This window comes from Arvicanthis niloticus, chromosome 21 (genome assembly GCF_011762505.2).
Source record: "Arvicanthis niloticus isolate mArvNil1 chromosome 21, mArvNil1.pat.X, whole genome shotgun sequence".
Classification (NCBI taxonomy): domain Eukaryota; kingdom Metazoa; phylum Chordata; class Mammalia; order Rodentia; family Muridae; genus Arvicanthis; species Arvicanthis niloticus.
Window position 1 is genome coordinate 32,147,048 of NC_047678.1, and position 21,047 is coordinate 32,168,094.

The following is a 21,047-nucleotide window of genomic DNA, read 5'->3' on the forward strand; positions in this document are numbered from 1 at the left end:
AGAGGGACTGTCAACTGAATTGTACTTGTTTTAATATGCATAGAATCTAGGTCAGAAATTTGGAGTTGATCAGATCTGGGGTAAAAAAAAAAATGGACAATGTTACCCACAGATCCTTAGGCAAGTAACTTGAACGTCCTTGAGCCTGTTTCCTTATGTGAACAGTGGGAACAGTACTTCCTCATGGGCTGTGGTGACAAGTGAATGTGACTATCCTCACACCTGCCAGGTCCATATTGACCTGTGCTTGGAAGCAGCTCCTGGGGGAAGGGAGCGACACTAATACCAAGTAAATGGAATGTTCTTGTCACAAGGAAAATGAGAAGAGACAGGTCTTCACAGATATCTTGATGTGGCAGGAGGTGTGACAAGCTGTGCTCTTTCAAGGTGGGTGGAGTTAGAATGAATAATCTGCTTCTGTGGACTCCAAAAACCAAACTTGAGAGTGACCTTACCCCTCATGAGTCTGGTAGCTAGCAGGGGAGCCAGCCTTCCACTTTCTACAGGGGAGACCTAATTGTTGATGTTCATCTGTTGAAAGAGTCTGGCACCCAGGTGCTTAAGACTATGAACTTCTCTTTGGTCATCTGAAGGTGTGATGAAGCCTTCCAGATTCTTCTGCACTTACATACAGTGCCGGTAAGTGTTCAGCTTTTCTAGCCTTTGTTTTCTCTTTTGACTAAACAAGGCCTTTGTTGTTATATTCGCTCCACACTTCTTGTCACCTGGTTTCTGTTTCCTTCCTCATACCAGTTTCTATTTGTCATTGTTAGTATAGAAAGTCAAGGAATGCAATTGGAACAAGGAACTGGAAAATGAAACCCAACAGAGCTTACCCTTCCATCCGGTTAAGGGATCCTAGTTCCTGGGGTGGTTGGGCCCCAAAACTTCTGGAGTGGCTGGACCTTAAACCTCTTCATTATTATTGCTGTCATCTTGTTGATTTTTTTCTGCCATTCAGCCCTGGCCACAGGCATACCACACTCTCTCTAAGGCTCACTGAAACTTCCTAGACTCTTCAGTTTTGGAAGACCTGTTTTCAAACATAGTAGTATTATGTGACAGGTTTATAGGTTATTGGAAATGCCAGAGAGCCCTTATTTCTGTAGGTTATAGCTATTAATATAGTCTGAATTATCACTCAAAATTGAGAAAAATAATTATGAATGTATTAAAATATTGGGGGACTAATTAGGGGAAGGAAAGGAACCAGGCAGAGTAAGAGAGGGGGTACAGGGGAGGGCAGTGGGAAGGAGAAGAACAAATAAGAGCAAATAGTGACATATACATAATTGATTGTATATGAAATCTATAGCTTGATAAGATAATCTCAAATATTAATTGCAAAAGTTCATTTCTCATAGAAATAAAAATTAGAGTAGCAATAATAAAGCTGAATGAAAGTATGAAAATAACTATATTAATCAAAAGAAATTTGCTTTTGCAAATTTTTCCTGTTTCTGTATCTAGTCTATGTTGCTATTTCTAGAAAGTCTCCTATATGCATGAAAAAGCACATGCTGACCAGCATAATTGCTATACTAATATCCTGTGACAAATTACTATACACTTAGTGGCTTAAGACTACAGATTTGTTCTCTTATGGTTCTGGAATCCAGAAGTCTGGAGTTAGGGCTGCTGCTTTGCTGGGTGGAGGAGGACGGGAGAGTTCTGAGAGGAAGCAATGCATTTCTCCTACAGGTAGGAGTCATTGTGCAGTGTGTGTGTGTGTGGGGTCTCATCTTCCAAAGCCTTTTCTATTTTGTGAGTGATATCCCGTGTTTGGCTTTTATTCCCTTTTCTCTTTGCTAACTATCTGCTGCTGACCACCTGTGTGTTTCTGGGCTGTATTCTTTCACTTGGGAAGTTGTGCAGTTAATGAAGGTAGACATACAGAAGGTTGAATGGGGAAGGTAATAGATATTATTTGCTGTTTTTTGTTTTTATTTACAAGATGTGGATATATATACCTAGCGACTTGTTTTCTCACTCTTAAAATGAAAAGAAAGCCCTAAGTCTTGTCTTCTCCCTCTGTGTGTCTAACATTCCAGTGGCATTTGAACTTCCCTTGATAGTGTGGTACATTTGGAATCTTCTTTCTTGTTCTAGACTGCTCTTAGTGCTTCTCTTGCTGCCATGTATGTTCTGGGGAAAGGCATGAGTGGCCCTTGCCCCGCCATGCCTCAGAGGACCCTTCTTTGGCCATCTTCCAGCTGTGTTCCTTCTTACAAGCAGGAGTTAGAAGCTGGTGCCTTGTTCACCCAGAACCCTTGTCTTCCCTTTGATCCACACAATGGGTACAAGTACCCTGGAATTCCTGCCTGTAGAGCCTGCCTCCAAGCTTGCAGAGCCTACTTCTACAGCCTAATCCCATGGATCCTGAGAGGATATGGTGTGTATGTGGAATGGGGTCATGTCACATCTGCATTTTTTGAAGTCTTGGGAGGAATGCCATCCCATCCCCATGTTTATGGCATCATCAGTTTTACATTTTCTCCAATGTAATTTTACATTTTCTCTCTACAGATATAAAAATATTTGTATTGATTGGTGTGGGGGATGGAATTAAGATGTTAAAACCATTTGTCATTAAAAAAGTGTGAGCAGAGTATTTGGGAGCAAGAAACATAGGTTTGTACATTGTAAATGCTCCAGTCTTTTTAGGGGATTAAAAAGTCAGATTTTATATGTATAACAGATATTTCCTGCTAAAACCCTCTGCCTGGTGACAGCAGTCAGTTCTAGAGCAGTGACCTTTGAGGACCTTTGTAGAATGATAGCTTTATTGATTTCTGGTTTGTTCTTGCTCACAGGACTCCCCCTCGGGAACTGGCTGTGCTGCTGTGCAACAAATCCAATGCATTTTACAGCCTGGGGAAGTGGAACGAGGCTTTTCTTGCTGCCAAGGAGTGTCTGCAATGGGACCCAACCTATGTGAAGGTATAGGAGAGCGGGGTGCCTGCTTCCCTCCTCCTCCTACTTCCATTGCTCTTGTTCCTTCTTGTTAAAGTGGATATTCTAGAAATGTGTCTCTTTGAATGCACTTGCTCTTCAGAAAGATCTATGGGCTGGGGGAGCTTTCCCTTTCGAGGAGTTAGGTATAGGGATGGTTAGTGTTGACACATGCTGCCTGGGGAGAGAGGGTCTGGTAGTTAGAGCTCAGTGAGAGGCTGGAGGAGCTCACTTAGACCTGAGATAGTTAGACAAAGATGCTTGATCTGCAAGTGATCTTTATTATCAGCAAGCTTCATTTTAGCAAAGCTTTATTTCAGATGACAGTTCAGTAGAAATCAAACCCTTTTAGGGGAGCAGAGAAGTTTGGGAGGCCAGTAAGACCCTGTAAGGCTGTTTATTTTTTATTTTATTTTATTTTTTTGGTTTTTCGAGACAGGGTTTCTCTGTGTAGCCCTGGCTGTCCTGGAACTCACTCTGTAGACCAGGCTGGCCTCGAACTCAGAAATCCACCTGCCTCTGCCTCCCAAGTGCTGGGATTAAAGGCGTGCGCCTCCACCGCCCGGCTGTAAGGCTGTTTATTAACAAAGTTCAGTAAATGGTGTGTGTGTGTGTGTGTGTGTGTGTGTGCATTTCTTTAGCCATGCTAGCCTGGGACTCACTATATAGACCAGATTAGCCTTGAACTCAAAGAGATCTGCCTGTCTCTGCCTCCTGGGTGTTGGGATTAAAGGCATGCATCCCCACTATGCCTGCTCTGGCAAGCACTGATGCTTTTTCAACTGAAATGTCCTGAATGCCCACCCTGTAAGGCATTGGTGTTTCAGGACACACAAAAGAAGTGAGAGACACCATCTCAGACCTTGAGTAATTCATACTCAAAGAGAAGAATAGCACAGAAGTACTGAGGCAGCGAGGTGTTAAATTAGTGATCTGGGTAATAGAGAAAGACTCTTCCATAAAGTGGGAAAACACTGAGCAGTAGCTTTTCTGTCACATGCTCTGATGTGCACCAGAGATTCTAGCTCTCAGTCCATGGTCCTCAACCATAAAATGAGCCTAAGGACTGCAAGAACTGAGGAGAGACTGCACAAAATTGTTGGCAGCAGAACACAAGGAGAAGAGGTGGGGAGGCTGGAGCTACAAATGACTCAACTAATGGGAGAGAGGCTTGACTATTTCACATTATAAGTAGGCATGACCCTTATACATGCTAGGGACGCACTCTACTGAGCTACGTTCCTTAGAAGGTGGGTACAGTAGAAGTTCCTGAGCTTGAAAACTGGAATGACATTTCTGGGAAGTCTTCTCAAGGGCGTGCTAGGGTGGGGGAGTAGTTAGGCCCTGCATGCATTCCCACTGTTTTGGCTGTGACTGAATGATGCTCCCAGTTTCCTTGTGTGCTTATACATCCAGCTCCCAACAGCACGGCAACCATAGCCACTCCTCCAGTTTTACTTGCAGCTCCTAGGTGTCTCTTCTCTCCTTCCACCCTCACTGCACTCTGTAGTACAGGAAACAGCTAGTCCTTTTTAGTTCAGTGGCTGGAGCCCTAGTGAGTTAACTGAGGAAACAAGCATACATTTTATTTGTGGATTTTTTATGAGGATTTCCTAAAGCTTCTAATGAAGGGGACAAGCCTGGAAGTTTATGCCTTTTCCTTTCTTTTTTTCTTTCTTTCTTTTTGTTTTGTTTTGCTTTGCAAACCCTGGCTGTTCTGGAACTCACTTTGTAGTCCAGGCTGTCCTGGAACACACAGATCTGCCTGCCTCTGCTGGGATTGAAGGTGTGCACTGCCACCAACCAGCGTGACATTTTTAAAAACAAAAGTGAAGTACAAAGGAAGGCACCTTAGGTTGTAGGGGCTGCAACTTGTACGAGGAAACAAATAGAAAGAGCTGTTTCAGGGAGAAGGATTGTGTGTGCTCACCTCAGTGCTTCAAAAGCTCCTTCAAGTGAGGGGATTTATGGTAATTGTCCTCCCAGGAGATCCTGCCTGCAGTGAGTTAGAGAAGGAAGGCTTTGCTCTGCCTCCTTTGATTTACAAATGCCTTCCTCTTAAAGTAATCTTTATGCCAAGGCAGCATGCTTTGGGATAGCATATCCCCATACTCTTCTCCCTGCAGAATAAAAGATGAGATTTTAGATCTGAGATAAATCAATGGAAAATTCTGTGCCAGCTTGCATGCTTGGAGAAACAAACAAGCAAACCAACCCAACACAGTACAAATGTAGTTTTCCCTCTTTTTTCAAGTTGTTACCTGAGCTCTTTAGATGTGCAGAGAAAGGTTAGTTCAGATTAATAAATACTGAGAGATCCAAGGTTGAGTTGGATTTCTAAATGCTTGATTTTGCATGAACCCAGGTTGTGAATACTTCCATTAATTCTGACAGCAGTCTTGGTGTGTCTCTACCACCGGAGGTGACTAAACTGGGGAAGGCAGTGTCCTCTTACTCTTAGGTGGAGTCCTGCATATATATATATATATATATATATATATATATATATATGAAACCAGACCATTCTCTATCTTAAATATTACTTATTATATATTACACATATTTATTTATTTATTTATTTATTTATTTATTTATTTGTGTGTGTGTATGCTGGAGGCATGATTGTGCCCTAACTTGTGGGAGTTGGTTCTCTCCTTCTCCATGTGGGCCTGAGACCTGAATCCAGGTCATCAGGCTTGGCAGTAAGTGCCTTTACTCACTGAGCTGTTTTATTGGTTCATCTCCCTGTTAGTTGTAATTTTCTTCTCTTTACAATAAAACACAGTTTTTGCCTCTTGTTGCTATAGCTTATAGTATAGAGCTCAGTAATACTCAGTGTTTGTCACTGCAGATTTTTCTTACATACCAGTGAACATTGTGTTTACTTTGAGTAAAAGGAACAAGGAACAACTTCTGTGCTTACACAGAAATCTCAGTTTTTTTCTGAATGCCAGTTATAGGACACTTTTCATTCTTCTCCTGTCCAGACTGTGATTAACACCATGAACAATAAGCCACACACATGACAGGAAGTAGCCTGCTTTCTTCCCTCTCTGTCACATTAGGTGTTACAGAGATTTTAGAGTTGGATGTGATTACATACCTTCTTAACAGGTAAGATGTGTCAGAAGAGCATGGCACACAGTATAATGTGGGAAGCCTGTGTCTAATGCTTGTTAGAAGTCCTTCTTAGGACTGGGGGATGACTCAGTGGGTAAAGTGCTTGCTAAGCCAGCATGAAGGCCTCAGTTTGGAATTCTCAGTACCAACATGCTAGTACCCCAGTGCTGGTTGGAGAGAGAGCTAGGTGGATCCTAGGGCTGGCTGGCTAGCTGGTCAGTCTTGCTGAAGTGGTTCCGTGAGAGATCTTGTTAAAAAGAAGCAAGGTGGAGAGCAATCGATAAAGACCCCTGCCATTGACTTCTAGCTTTAAACAAGCAACACACCCACTCACAGTCACACACCTACACCCACAATACGTGCACATACACACACTCACACACACCTGGAGGCACACATGGGGCAGTGAGTTTCTTTGCACACAGTGAGACTTCTGGAGTTGGATTGAAGTTTGCATTCCTTTTCAGCAGCAGGGTAGAGGTGATGGGAACATGACACTTTACTCTGTCCTTTTCCAGGGGTACTACCGAGCTGGTTACTCCTTGCTGCACTTGCTCCAGCCTTATGAAGCTGCTCGGATGTTTTTTGAGGGTCTACGACTTTTGCAGAGAAGCCCAGAGCAAGTGCAGGTTCCTGGCTTTCTTGTTGGGATCTTCACAACGATGAGCAGTAAGTCAAACTGGAGAAGAATATTTTAAGTCCTTGTTATTTACCCCCAAATGCCTCATGAAAAAAATGACTCTAGAGTGTTCTTCTGGGGCTAATGTATTCAGTTGGAATGAAACTGGTCTGACAGAAAGCATTTTGGAAACTTCAATGGCTTGCGCCTTTGTAAAAACAGCAATGTACTATTACTCTCATGACTTAAAGCTTTTGGAGTAGTGTTTTTTAACCTGTAACTTTCCCTTATCACTGGTTAGAGATTTCTTTCTTATACTACTTGTCCTGGATGATTTTGTTCTTTCAAGTATTTTTCTCTAATCTGCTAAAAGTCATTCTTCTCTTTTTCTTAAAAAATTATTATTCTTAGTATGTGTTTGTTTTCTCTCTTAAGGTTTCACATTGTTTATTAAGCCTTTATGTGCTGTGCCATCTCATGGACCCTTGTTTGCTATGAAAAGAACCTAGAGGGCTGATGGAGGGTCCTGGGACAGCTGCCAATGTATGTTTGGCAACTTAGCTGCAAAACTCCTTGCCCAGGGATCAAAGGCCTTACATACTATTCCAGGAGGGCTCAGGGGACCTGTGTCTTACACTTCTTGCCAGAGATGGTGCAGTCTACTGCTCTGGCAGTAACCTTGCCTTCAGATAGTGTGTCTATCAGATTTAAATTACACTGACTTAACAAGTGCCACTTCTGTATGTTGTTCCAGGGAAAACAGCATCTACTTTAAGGCATACTCCTATTTCAGAGGTCTCAGACTATACAAAGTGACAGACACTCTAGCATCACTAAGAAATACTTTTGGCTTTCTAAAGTAGGAAATCCGATGTTGCTGGTGAATGAGCTGCTCTTCACTTAGCTGTTCCCATGGCAACCATGTTCACACACATTCGTGGTCTATGGTAGAGCCTTACAGACTATGGCATGTTTTGTACAGAGAAGGATCAGTACTTAGGCAGTGGGAAAGGGTTAGAGGTAGGCACACCTGTGTCCTCCAGACAGAGAAATAGAAAGCCTCCAGGTAGGTCACATTTTCTTTCCTGAGAGTTTTGTCCCTAATGTCCAAAGATGGTCTATTTTCCTCCTAAAGTAATAGCTTGGCCAGTTCTCAGAGCTTCCTCAGAATCTTTCTGCATCTGTGTGAGTGCATGTGTGTGTATGTGTGCCCATCTTAGGGCCAGAAGTCAACAGCAGTTATCTTTCTCATCTGCTGTCCACTGGATCTCTCATTGAGCCAGAATGTATACTGTGTGTGCAGGTGCTGTTAGTGGACAGAAGAGGGTGTTAGGTCCCCAAGAGCTGCAGTTATAGGTGGTTGTGAGCCATCGTATGTGGGTATGTGGGTGCTGAGAACAAAGTCCAGCTCCTCTGGAAGACTAGGTTGTGCTCGTGAATACTGCCCCATCTCTCTTTTAGGGCACCACATTGCATGATTTTCTCCCAAAGCACTCCTTTTTTGGAGAGTGAAATAGGCCTATGGCACAGTTCCTAAAATTTTAAAAGCAAATTAATGAAGTTTTACATTGTTTTATATTCTTATCTATATCTATGTCTATCTGTTTATCTATTTAATTAAATTTTGTTTTTTACTTATTTACTTAGGTTTTGAAATTTCTGACCCTGGAAGAGGTGCCATGTTGTTCTGCTACTTAACTATCCCTTAGACATCTCCATTTGTGTGTTTGAGAGATGTGCTCTGGAGGATAAGGAGCTGCAGTAGTTGACAGGCCTCCTGTGTTGGAAGGTGTTTCTGCTAGGAATTATCTGCTTGCCATTCCAGGATCATGCATGCTTTCATTTACCGTAATTTCCACCTGTTGAATAAACAATATTTGTCACCAGAGTGAGCTTTGTGACCCCATCTGGGCTTCTAGTTAAATAGTATTGCCTTGGTGGCTTACCTGAGAGGATAAACAGAAGCTCCTATCACTGGGCTCTGCAGAGAGGAAAGCTAAGTGATGGTTAGCTTACGATATGGCATCTGACTCTTAGGGGACGGATTGTACGGTGAAACTTAAGATAGTTGTCAGTCATTTTGGATTTCTCCTTTGAAGGGAGTTTTCCTCCTGAGATCTTTAACTTATCATTTGATTCTACGTGGTCTTCATTGGGGAACTGTTCTTCAGGGCTCTAGACTTCCCTCATTTGAAAGTTTCTAAGCTATGGAATTTTTCTTTCAGGTGACTCCATTGTCTTGCAGAGTTTCTTGCCCTGCTTTGATCATATTTTCACTACTGGATTTTCAACAGAAGTGTGGCAATCTGTAATTGAGAAGTTGGCAAAGAAAGGATTATGGCATGTGAGTACAGGTGACTCTCTTACTAGGAAAACACACACTGTATTAAATTATTTCTTTCTTTGACACCAAGGGAATGTAATATATTATCTTGATACCAGAATAACTTTTTAAAAACATTTATTTATTTATTTTTCTTAGTGTGGGGGTATGAGCACATGCGTACCTCATGCATGTGTGCCTTTGTGTGTGTATGTGTGTTGTGTACAGTATATGTGATGTGTACTTCTTTGTGTATGCATATGTGTATGCAGATGCATGTGCACACGTGTGTACTTCTGTGTGGAGGCCTGAGGCTAATGTTGCCTATCTTCCTCAGTCACTCTTCACCTTATTTTGTTGAACAGGATCTGTCACTGAACCTGGAGCCCATCATTCAGATAGGCTGGTTGGCCAGTGAACTTCAGGGATTTCCCTGTCTTCTTTGGCCTCAGCTGGAGTTAGAGATGCCTGTTTCTGTGCCTGGATTTTTATGTGGATGCTGGGGATCTGAGTTCAGACCTTGATACTTGCCTGATGTGCACTTTACCAACTAAAGGTTTCTGTGTAGTTCTAAAAGAGCTTGCTAACAGCTAAATGAGATCTCAGGTGTCCTTGAGGCTTTTCCCTTCATTTACTACTTGGACTGATAATTTCTCCTTTGAGCCTCAGATTTTCATTTGTAAGTTACAGCATACAGAGTTAATTTTTTAGGGTTTTGCTGAGAATTAAAAAAGAATGATTAAGGGAACCTAGTGATAATTGTAGTATGTGCTGGAGTCCTGCAGTGTGCTAAGCACTGAGTGACCAAGTTTTCTTTTTCCTTTTTTAAAATGTTTATGGTGTTTGCCAGTGTACTACATGCTTGTCTGGTACCCAGGGGATAGTAGAGCATGTTAGATTGTCAGATTCTTGGAACTGGAGTTACAAATGGGTGTAGGCTCCCATGTGGGTGCTGGGAATTGAACTCTGGTCCTCTGGAAGAGCAGCCAGTGCTCTTAACCACTGAGCAGCTCTTCAACTGCTGAGTAAAGAAGTTTTATAATAATCTGACATCATTGTCCTATATAGTCAAGGGAAGGCCCAGGAATCCAGTCCAAGGGGGCAGGCCCAACATCCTAGCTGTAGTGATGTATAGGTAGTTTTAAATATTGGGGACTGAGGCATCTTGTAAAAGCCAGGCCAACACTCAGGACAGACAAAGCCCTGAATGCATTATCTAGGGCTAAGCACAGACAGTGGGCCTGTGGAAGGTGGGTATTAACCATGAATCAAACTGAAAGGACCTATTAGCAAACTTTGGCCTCAGTCTCAGTTCCTGGGATCCTAGTCCATTGGTGGGGACATATGTGAGAGAGGGAAGCTAGAGTTATGTCTCTAGGCATGGTCATGTCAAGTCTAGAACTTTAGGTCTGTGTGACATCAGACCGCCCTCATCCCATCTCATGCTGCTTGATATTAGAGAATATTGTCCATAGCAGGTTGTGAAGGAATGTGGAAAGAACTTTGCTCCCAGGCAGCCAGGAAAATAGCTAGACACAGAGACTGATTATCTTAGTTCAGGCTAACAAATTTTGTAGTAGCTTAAAAAGTAGATGAAGCTTGTGGTTTGATTGTTGTTAGCTCACACAATAACCTTTTTGTTGTAATAACTTCTGTGGGTAATATTATTGTGCTAACCTTTTCTTCTTTCTTATAAACAGTCATTTCTACTCTTGTCAGCAAAGAAAGACAGGCTGCCAAGCAACATCCATGTCTCTGAGTTGTCACTGCAGAGTCTTTTTGAGGTAAGGGAGTGATTCCAGGAATGTATCTTTATAGGAGGGAGGCCATGTCACTTGTATTTAGGGCTTCCCGGCAGCTGCTTCATTGTAGATGTGCTATTTGTGATATTCTCAGGCAGAGCATAATTAATTCATGTTTTACTGGTTCAAAATTTGTGGATGATGGAGCTCAAAGTTTAGTATCAATGTAGTAACTCCCATGACTCTGCTAGTATATGTTGTTTTTTCCCTCCAGAAGTATGTCTTCCTTGGGCTTTATGAGAAAATGGAACAAGTGCCCAAGTTGGTTCAGTGGCTCATCTCCATCGGTGCAAACATTGAGACCATAGGACCCAGCCCTCTCCATGCCCTCATGCGGCTCTGTATTCAATCAAGTGAGTGCTCCCCCCTTCACTTAACTGTTTGACAGCTCAGAGCCAGAGTTGAGCTACTTGAAGGCAGCCTATCCAAGTGATTCAGAGTTTCCGCATGTACACGACATCTTTATTTCTCCTGGCACCTAGTAGTTTCCAGAGATTCAGCTTGCAAAGATTTTGTGTTTTTAGAGTCTAGACCGAAGGGTAAGGATCCCTGTTCCAGATAGGGATTGGGACAGAGTAACTGTTGAGACCCAGGCAGCTTGCATGGTTCTGTCCCTCAACATGTTTTTCTCCCTCACCTAGAGGGCCTACAACTGTGTTTTGGGACTGTGCTGGGGGATCCTTGAGAAGAATATGGGCTAATACTGATACAGTTGGTTATAGTGTCAAGGGACTGCATTCTCTCTCTCTCTCTCTCTCTCTCTCTCTCTCTCTCTCTCTCTCTCTCTCTCTGTTCCCTCCCTCCCTCTTCTCCCTTAGGATAGAAAGAAGGCCATTACCCATGCTAGGCAAGCTGTCCACCAATGAGCGACTCTTGCCCTCACACCCTTTTTAATTTTGAGACTGTGTTTTGTTAGTTCCTTTGTCTGGCTTTGAACTCAGTTGTAACTCAGGTGGGCCTTGGATTTGTGTCCCTCTTGCATTGGCTTCAGAACACCAGGGACTACAGGCATGTGTCACTAGACCTAACAGAAACTACAGGCATGTGCCACTAGACCTAACAGAAACTACAGGCATGTGCCATTAGACCTAACAGGGACTACAGGCATGTGCCACTAGACCTAACAGAAACTACAGGCATGTGCCACTAGACCTAACAGAAACTACAGGCATGTGCCACTAGACCTAACAGAAACTACAGGCATGTGCCATTAGACCTAACAGGGACTACAGGCATGTGCCACTAGACCTAACAGGGACTACAGGCATGTGCCACTAGACCTAACAGAAACTACAGGCATGTGCCACTAGACCTAACAGAAACTACAGGCATGTGCCACTAGACCTAACAGAAACTACAGGCATGTGCCACTAGACCTAACAGGGACTACAGGCATGTGCCACTAGACCTAACAGGGACTACAGGCATGTGCTAGACCTAACAGGGCTGCCGTTTTCATAAGATAGACTCTCTAAAGCTTAATTGTTTGGTTTTAAAAAAGTTAAATGTTTGAATCTATCATTAATATACATACACTTATACCATACTAGATAGAAAATTGGGTTTTCATGTTTAAGTTTGACACCTGCCTGGACCAGAAGAAGCCAAGAGAGCTCTATTTATCTCTTCTAGGCTGTGTAATCATCCCAGAGGGAATTGGGGTGGCCAGGACCTGGGGCTTAATTTTTCCATCTTTTATTTCTGTTCTACAATTATCCATTCTATATTCTGGGGATTTTGTACATGACACTGTCCTTCCTCTTGTGCAGAGATTGGAAGATAAGCATTTTAAAGTAAGGCCTGACTAAAAACAGTATAATCCTGGACTCCATTTTCAAATGAAGATTAGCAAATTTCCTGTGTCCTGAAGGTCAAGACCCTGTCCTGTGTCCTCTTTACCATAGCTGGAGCCAGATGCAGCTCAGGACACAGTCTTAGCTCCTTTCCCTGCCTGCTTTGATTTCTTCACCTCTTTCTTTTGAGTTTCTCTCACTTAGTAAATCACACAGTCAAGAATTCCTTCTAGGGGTCCTGACCTAAGATTATCATGAAATGTCTGCCTCTCTTCTCCCCTTTTGGTGGAGAATAGAAATGTATGCTGCAGTACCCATTTTGTTCCCTGGGGAAGGGGGCATACAGTTGATTTGATTTGCTGATTTTATGTAGAAACTAATATTTGCAACTTATTTCTACCCAGGGGAAAGTCATCTTTTCCAGTGGATAATGGAACATCAGCCTGAGTGGAAAGGGCACATCAACCACAGAGATGATGCTGGCTGCACTGTCCTGCATGTTGTTGCTGCCCACTTCCCAGGATACACCATCAAGCGTGAGTAGGGACACTGATGAGTGTGTGTTGTGGGCCAGTGACTGCAGACATCAGAAAACTCACACATGGCAGGCTCACAGGACTAAACTTTTCCTTGAATTAAATATGTTTGGGAGAACAGGCTGTAAGCAGGAGGGAGGTGGGTGAGAGGAGAGCCACTGGCTCCTGTGCTCTGTTGACTTTAAGTGATTTCTGTGGGGCTTAATAATTCAAGAACATAGGCTTTGGCTACATCCCTCCCTGCCCCATACTCACCTTTGTAGCTTTGCTACAAAGCTCGCCCTCCCTCCCTCCTTCCCTCCCTCCCTCCCTCCCTCCCTTCCTTCCTTCTACCAAATCTGGTGTGCTACCTGAGATAAACTGTAAACCAGGCAACTGATAATGATCTTCATGGTCCTTAGAACCTAACATGGGAATTATAGCCTGTCACACATGGTGTTATATTGGCCATGTATAAGAGAGACAGGCATAGCTGAGGAGAAGTTGGCTACAGTGATGTGGACAGCCTTTGTAGACACTGAAGGAGGAAAGCTGGTCACTCCCATAGAGCTTTTTGATGACACTCACTTCCCCCAAACTCAGACCTGTCAGTATTTGCTTTCTGTTGCTTATATAAAAACCTTTATTTTTATTTTTTGCATCATGTATGTTGGCACATACATTTAATCCTAGCACTGAGGAGACAGAGGCAGGATCCCTTTGAATTTGAGGCCAGTTTGCTCTACAGTGAGACCTTGTCTCAAACAAACACAGAGCATTTCCTCCACAATTTTAGTGGTAATGAAGCCTCAGTCAGGGAGTGGTGGCACTCACGCCTGGTGAGGTGATCACCTGAGCAGACTAGTGATCTAGGCTGGTCCAGGATCTTCTGACAGCAAGCCACACTGGAAATAGGGACCTTTTTATTTCTTTAAAACAAACAAACAAACAAACAAACACCATATATATATAGTAAATTTCTAATTATTATTTGTGTGTGTGTGTGTATGTGTGTTTGTGTGTCTGTGTATGGATTCAGGGTTGAGTTAAGGTTGTCAGCCTTAGTGGCAAGTGTCTTTACTTGCTGAGTCATCTTGCCAGCTCACGCAATGCTTTTGAAAACAAGCACTTCTTAGTTTTCATGGTCCATTTGATACCCTGCAGATGGGAGGTTTTCACCTCCTTTTTTATGCTATAATAATTGTGTGAGTTTCCAGTGCTGTGTAACGAAGTGCCATCAGTGTGGCTTATAACAACACTCCCTCTGTCTGATGCTCAGTTTTAAAGTTCACAGTTCTGTAGGTCAGTAGTATGGCATGATGTAACTGGGTCTTCTGCTGATATTTTGGAAAGGCTGAATTCAGTGTTGGCTTTGGCTGTGTCTGGAATTATAGGTCCGCTTTCAGGCATATTTGGTGGGGCAGAATCTAAGATACTAGCTAAGGTTTAAACTTCCTTTCTGAATTTCTGCCAGAAGTTGCTCTGAGCTTCTACAGGCCATACACACAGTCACTTTGTGGCATCTGGTACCTTTAAAACCAGCAGAGAAGAACTTTCTGTGCATCCTGTTCCTCTCATCTTTGTTTCTTTGATGATTAGTTTTTCTCTCTGATCTCCAGGACATTGGCATTTGACACTCATATAACTGGGTCAGGCCCAACTGGATAATCTGTCTTAAGGTTAGCTGATTGGGGACTTTCAGAGTCTTATTACAGCAGCATCTAGATTAATATATGATGGAGTATACAGACATCATGGATCAGGAATCTTAGGACTTAGTATTGTGCCTACCACAGTAAGATCTCAGTGAACAGGAAGTATACATTTTATTTATTTATTTATTTATTTATTTATTTATTTATTTATTTTTTGTATAGTGAGAGAGGCAGCTGTGAGTACAGAGATGGTGGAGGATAACACAGTGAGCAGCCTGATAGTTGGCATGGAGATGCCTTATCAGACGGTAATTGTTAGTATTACACAGGAGAGTTGAAAGTTAGCATTGATTTAATTCTTTGTACCTGTGTAAGTGCTGTGCACCCCAGGGCCATACCCTTCTATTCTGAAAATAGTCAGATCTATGATCACTGAGACACGCTGATGCTTGTCAGATACGTACATCTGCACATCCGAGCACAAATGGAGCTGACAGCTGGAAGGTTGGGGCCAGGCAGAGTAACAATGATGACAATAAAACCCTAATGCCAAAGCGATTGCTCCCTTTTCCTTCTGTCACTAGACGTGTGTGTTTGTGTGTGTGTGTGTGTGTATGTATGTATGTATATGTATGTATACATATGTTCATATTTATTTTTATATTTCATAAATATATGTATTTTTCTGGAACAATATTCTGCTTCCTCTCCAGGGGATAAAGAAATCTGAAGTCACAGCTTGCTCTTATCCTTACAGCTGTAACTGTTGCCTAGTAACCAGATTCCCCCTCTCTTTGCTTGTTGCCAAGGAGAGGGGAGAAAGGTAGAGAGAGAGGAGGGCACTTCTGAACCTCTTAAAAGCTATTGTCCTTCCCACTCCACATCAAAGGGCTCCTTGCTTTGGGGGAGTTGGGTAGACTGCCCAAGGCTGTCAGTATAGGCTGCTTAAAGAAGAGGGACCCCAGTCCCTTGAACACTCATGGGGACATCTCCTTATAGAAGGAGGCATGAGCATTCCCATTTCTCAATCTGGTCTGCCCTAGGACAAACTGAAGATGTGCAGATGCTGCTGAGCTTTGGAGCAGACCCTACTCTGTTAGATGGACATGCTCGGTCTGTTGTGGATGTTCTGAAGAGGAACAAGAACTTCAGAGCGATTGACAAAATCAACAGTCACCTGGAAAAGCTGGCTTCCAGTTCTAAGGGCCTGTCAGGTACAGCTCCAATGAATTAACTTCTTGTGGGGAGGTGTTGGGAAACTGGTTCTGTGATATTAGATGTAAATTGATTTATCTTTTCTTTGGATGTGTAGGTGGAAGTGAAACTTTCCCTTCCAATGTTCAGAAAATGTGTTTGTGTTTTTGTAAAGACAGAATGAGATCACTTACAGAGAACATTTCTGATGTTCTTGAAACATTTCTACATTTGGACAGTGTGGGTGACCCCCGCCTCCCCCAGCATGCACATGGAAAAACCATATAGAATAGGAGGCAACCAAAATTAAGCCTACTTCTCAGAAATAGTTGCTGCTGACAATTCAAAATATACTTACATCTCTATTTTTTGACTGTTGATTTGGGGAGACTGCTGTGTAAGACAGAGCGGATGGTTGTACCAGTGCCACTGCTGGGCTTGTGTGGTAATGCCATTTGTACCGTTCGTCTTCTGTCTTTAATTCTTTAAATGTTTCCTGCTTCATCTATGGGTTGATTCTAAAATCAGAAACCAGTGGGTGGCATTTTCATGGTATTGTGATTGTTTTAAATATTACTCTTCCTACCATAAGCCTCATGGCTGGGCCCATAGAAATGAATCCCCAGCTGTCTTGTGACCCTTTCTCCACAATGCTATTTAATAAATGTAGATGGATGGACTGTGCTCCTTACAGTGCCTGGACTTGTGCGTGACTTTATACTTCTTGTTACCTATAGATTTCTTTCTTGATTTGTAAGAATACCTACTGGAGTTAAGTTTTTCAGGGAGGAAGCATGGATGGTAAAGTTATGGAGTGTTTGAAAATGTCTTTATCTTCATATTGATTACTAATTTGGATATAGTTATTATGTTTTATTGACAGCAACTTGCCCTTGCCCTGCCCCATCTTGTTACCAGCTCTGTAATTAGCCATCAGTAATCTGCCATCATTTAGTGGCAGGTTATTTCTTGTGTATTTGTGAATCCATTGTACATTGTAGATTTATACAATATTCTATAAAATTGCATGACAACTTTGAAAAAAAATTATTTAATTTCCTTCTAGTCTCCATTGCCACTGATCAGAAGTCTGATGCTAGTCATTCTGTTTCTTTTTCTAGAACATTCTGTGGCTATGAGTTCTGAAATTTCCCTGGAATATATCAGGATGGAGGTCTTTACTTATTCTTTTGTGGTGCTTGCTAGTTCTTTTAGTATAATTTGTCTTTCCTAGCTCAAGGAAAAGATCTCCTATCATTTTATTTTCCCCACCCCAATCTTTTTCTACTACTGAGTCATTGGTTTTCTGTTAAATTTGCTCTTTCTATGTTTATCTACTTTCCCCTCACATACATATACTTAATTTGGTTTTCAGCTTTTCCTTTTATAATTCCCATTGTTTACTGCTACAATTTAAGATTTGGAAAACCATGATTTTAATTTCTAAGAATTATTTTTTGTTTTTATTATTTCTTTTTTTTCCGAGAAATTTTATTTTATGCATATGACTGTTTTGCATGCATGCATGTCATTGCACCAAGGTGTGCCTGCTGCCCTCAGATGCCAGAGAGAAAGTATTAGATCCACAGAAATTAGAGTTACAGATGGTTGTGAGCTGCCCTGTGGATGCTGGGATTAAACCCAGGTTTTCTAGCAGAGCAGCCAGGGCTTTTACCGGCGGCAGAGCCTTCTCTCCAGCATGTTTCTTACTGCAGTGGCTCATTGCTGTCCTCTGCCTCATCTTGGATTACATTTAAGAATGTCTCCCCCACCCTGGGATTATTTATGTTACTTTTGAGGTTTTGCTGGTTCCTTTTCCTGCTTCTCTCTGATGCTATTGTTCTCTTTTAACTATCTCCTGATTCTTCTGTCACTTACTTTTGTGAATAAAAGACTAGATGAAATGTTACTTTTTGTATCCTGGAGATATTTAAATTCCTCAGAAAGATCCATTCCTGCGAATGGTTAAATGAAGCCCGCTGTGGGGAACATATAGCTGGTGTGGGAGACAGTCTGATGTCATCTCAGGATTATTGGAATTGTCAGAGTTTGACAAGAGTTTTTTGAAAGATTTATTTATTATTTTTGTTTTATTGCTGTGAGTGTTTGACCTACAGGGGTGTAAGTGTACCATGTATATGTAGTACCCCAAGAATCTTGAACTGGAGTTACAGGCGACCGTGAGCTGATGTGTCAGAGATGGGAATCAAACCTGGGTACTCTTGAAGAGCAATAAGCATTTTTAACTCCTGGGCCAGTTCTTCAGCTTCCATAAGGCAAACTCTGTTGTTGGGGAGATTGTTTTAACTTTTACTTACTAATTTAAAGTACCTTCTGTTGCTTTCTTGAGGCCATGATAATAAGAAGAGGGGACATACTTGTGCAGTCTCTACCTCCCTCCTACCCATGGATGTTCACACTTTAGACTGTGACATACCAGGTGTTGTTTTAAATATATTCATATTTTAAGAAACTGAGATTTTTCTCCCCCTGTAGGGGAGTGTAATTAACCAACAATTGTGACATGCTTTCTGATAGCTTGTTTATATAATCTCAGTTTCAGAATGACCTCACAACTTTAGAAATCTAAAGTAACCAAAGAGGTTACTTTGCCTATGAATTTTGAAGTTTTAAGATAAGAAAAAAAGGACCATTAGTAGCTGTGAAGTGGCTGGCATGTTTACAAAATATTATTAATTCTTGTCTTAATTCTTAGAATATTTCAACTATGTTTTTTAATGGAGCCTTTAAACATCATCTAACCCTAAAAGCATCTTATTTGAGTTGGGCTTTATTTTTGTGATGCTGGGGTTGGAACCCAGGGCCTTGTGCTTGCTAAGCAGTGCTCTGCCTCTGAGCCACACCCTGACTCTGAGACAGCCTTTCTCTTGCTTTTCTCTGACATTAATTAAGTAGCTGGTTCTGGAACCAAGAGACAGGCTCAATGGAGTCGATGCTGGTCTTCACTGTGCTCAGCAGGGCTAAGCTGTACTTGCTGGCAGGCATGCAGAAGAGGAACGGACAGTATGCCATGATTGGCTAGTTGTTTCCCCAGGTGGTCTGGTTGGCAGCACTAGTTCTCAATTGGTCCCAGCTCTCACTGGCTCCGGCTCTCATTGGACCCAGTTCTTAGTGCTAGATATTGATTATGCAGCAGTGTTTTAGAACATAGAGCATGAAGGTATTTCTTGCTATGATGAAGTAGTAAAAGATAATAAACACAGAATTAAAAGTGAAAATATAAAAGGAATCCAATCAAGCAAGAAAATGAAGTTAGTGGCAGGAAGGGGTTGTAAATTGAGTTCTCCTGTATTTATCAAAGTGTCCTCAGCGGAGCCTCCTTGAAGTCTGTCCTTGAATGAAATTATGAGCAGGACGACACTCCACACGGTCCCTTTGAGGGTATATAGCTGCACGGACTTGCATACCTTTATTTTGTTTTAAAGATTTTTCCTGTTTTACAATTTTAAAAACTATATTGAGAATGTTTTTTTTTTTTTTTAGATCAGCTCCATATAATGTAACGTCTGAGGAGATGGACATGTTCTGTGTCTCTAGTCTCATGATAGCCATTAGTCACATATGGCTGTTAATGTATATGGCTTATGTATCTGGAGAACTGAAAATGTACCTTTAGTTAGTTACCTTTAGATAAGTAAGCTAGTGGTCACTGTATCTGACTACTTTTAAATTTTAGGCCTTCAAGGGGCCTTTCTCTCCAAGCAGGAGCTGAGAAAATGAAGAACCCAAGGAAAGGGGTGTTGGGGTACCAGCATGAAGATGAATTTAAGTTTACTTGTGTGGGCCCTACCTCCTTCCTCATTGTCATCATTTTTGAGGACAAATAAAAGTACGAGTGTGTGAGGATCCATTCCGAGGTTGCTCATGTCTCATCTTGATCAGTCTGATGTGTGATCTGATGAGTCTTTATGCATGTGGTCCTGATCTCAGCACTGTAAGGACAGGGTTTGTTGTTTTTGCACCTGGATGAGTAAACAAGCTCACAGGATAGGATTGACAGTGCTTTCTCCATCTTGTTTGCTACTTGCTGGTGGGACTCATCTCTTTGGCTAGACTGGCCTTTGAAACAAATGATTTTGCTAAATATTTCTACTGTTCTCAAGACGAGCTATTTCCTCAATGTTTATATGTACATATGTGCATGCAAATTCTGATTTGGGGAGTTAAGAGGGACACTAAATTCTGCATTTCTCACCAGTCACCAGGGAATGCCATTTTGAGCAATAAAGCTTTAATCTTGGTCAGTCAAGATTATAAAATTGTCTTTGACAGTGGCCACCACCAGATGGCATCATGTCCTTGTACTCTGGGTGCTGCTGCTAGGCCTTTTCTTTGGACAAGAACAAGATGGAGCCTTTATCTCCTGCTGCCTGAGGTCTCCTCACCCCTGAGGCTTTGCCTAATATAAGCATGGGTCCAGCTCTGAAGGGGAACTGGCTGCTTTCTGCCAGGAGGGCCCTGCTTGTCAGTGAGTTCAGCCTCAGGCCGTGGATCTAGGATATCAGTCATATTTTCCTCTTTTTTTGTAATTTTAAAGAAAATTCATGAAATGAAGGAAAGCAAATTACTAATTTACCACAGATTTGCCTACCAGGAAAACTTAATGTATCTGTGGACTGATCATTTAGTCTTTTATTCTAAGTGTAGTTATTTGTTTTTCTTTTATAAATTGGGATTGATATGTTAGCTTGAGTGAACTGTGTATAATAAAACTTACTAGTTTTGTCTTTTATACCTTGAATGACAGACTTTGGGTAAAACTGAAGTCTCTTTTTGAAATGATTTATGTCTATTTTTGACAAATTCTGAGCTCTGTTGCAACTTCAGAAGTTCTCTTTAATTTTGATTTCAAATTATTTTTATTTATATTTACTAAATATGATCACTGTAGAAAATTTGTAAAAATGGAGTTTTGTGTACCAACGCCAATCTGCTGTTAATTATACTTTGGTGTATTTTCAGTCTGCTTTTCTTGCTTATGTTTCAGCTAATAGTCATCTTTAAAAAAATCTTTGATTACAGCATACAAGCAATTTTGCTTTCTGATGTTTCT

At 41.7% G+C, this 21,047-nt stretch overlaps 1 protein-coding gene across 2 annotated transcripts in view; it reads left to right on the forward strand.

Annotated features, from left to right (window-relative positions):
- Nucleotides 1-21,047, forward strand: part of Trank1 (tetratricopeptide repeat and ankyrin repeat containing 1) — an 81,615-nt gene that overhangs the window by 19,951 nt on the left and 40,617 nt on the right. Inside the window, exons 2-8 of one of the 2 annotated variants that reach the window (XM_034484390.2) lie at nucleotides 2,814-2,940; nucleotides 6,591-6,741; nucleotides 8,917-9,035; nucleotides 10,715-10,798; nucleotides 11,031-11,169; nucleotides 13,014-13,145; nucleotides 15,823-15,993. In XM_034484390.2, coding sequence (XP_034340281.1) covers nucleotides 2,814-2,940; nucleotides 6,591-6,741; nucleotides 8,917-9,035; nucleotides 10,715-10,798; nucleotides 11,031-11,169; nucleotides 13,014-13,145; nucleotides 15,823-15,993 — 923 coding nt within the window. The remainder of the gene's footprint in view (nucleotides 1-2,813; nucleotides 2,941-6,590; nucleotides 6,742-8,916; nucleotides 9,036-10,714; nucleotides 10,799-11,030; nucleotides 11,170-13,013; nucleotides 13,146-15,822; nucleotides 15,994-21,047) is intronic. The other variant, XM_076917839.1, reaches the window with a different exon arrangement.